This window comes from Gregarina niphandrodes (assembly GCF_000223845.1).
Source record: "Gregarina niphandrodes unplaced genomic scaffold scaffold00079, whole genome shotgun sequence".
Classification (NCBI taxonomy): Eukaryota; Apicomplexa; class Conoidasida; order Eugregarinorida; family Gregarinidae; genus Gregarina; species Gregarina niphandrodes.
In genome coordinates, this window is record NW_011646049.1 from 14,276 (window position 1) to 14,962 (window position 687).

General features: G+C 49.8%; 1 protein-coding gene across 1 annotated transcript; it reads right to left on the reverse strand.

The window, feature by feature from the left end:
* Positions 1–90: 90 nt before the first annotated feature.
* Positions 91–624, reverse strand: GNI_189060 (hypothetical protein; the record flags this gene model as incomplete). The annotated part of the gene is made up of 1 exon (XM_011136376.1): positions 91–624. A coding segment is annotated over one exon (534 nt), but the record flags the coding sequence as incomplete, so codon positions are not given.
* Between the last annotated feature and the right edge of the window lie 63 nt (positions 625–687).

The window sequence follows — 687 nt, forward strand, 5'->3', positions numbered from 1 at the left end:
CGCAGTGGCAGTCCCTCTCCCCTTCCGGTATGCGTGCTGCTGCGGTAGCAGATGTGGCTCAATATGGGGGGTGATATGTTGAAGTATAACTTGGTTGATGATCTTCATCACTGTCGATGGGATGGTGATGGGTCGCGTATTTCCAACGGTAGTCCGTGGTAGCGATTTCGGTATGGGTTTCACCTTCATGTCTACCAGTTGGCGTGGCAGTTTTGTATTTATCCAGACAAGCCGGATGAATTGCTGCAAATCGTCGATTGGTATCTGGTTGACGCGTCTTGCTGGTATTCCGTCCAGTCCCGTAGCTGCTTTCTTGTTAATGGCTTTTATGGCCGCTTCGATCTCCCCAGTATGTGGCGGTTGGTCCAGATATGCTGTCGCTTCTCTCTTTGCTGGTATGTATGAGTCTTCTGCCTTGCTCCACCTCTCATACAGCATTGCTCGTAGCAGTGTCCTAGCTTGCTCTGGCTCTATATCATTACCTGTTTCATCGATCAATGTCAGGCCTTCTTCACCTTTGAGTTTACGGTATTGCTCCCATAACCTTTGATTCGCATTTTGCTGCCTAGGTGGTAGTGGTTTCTGTTTTCGGAAGTGGAGTCTCAGCCGTTCCCTGAATCTCATCCAAGCCTGAGTGGTTTGCTCTCTACTGTCCCTGACCGAGTGTATGTTCCTTGGTCGCCCTTG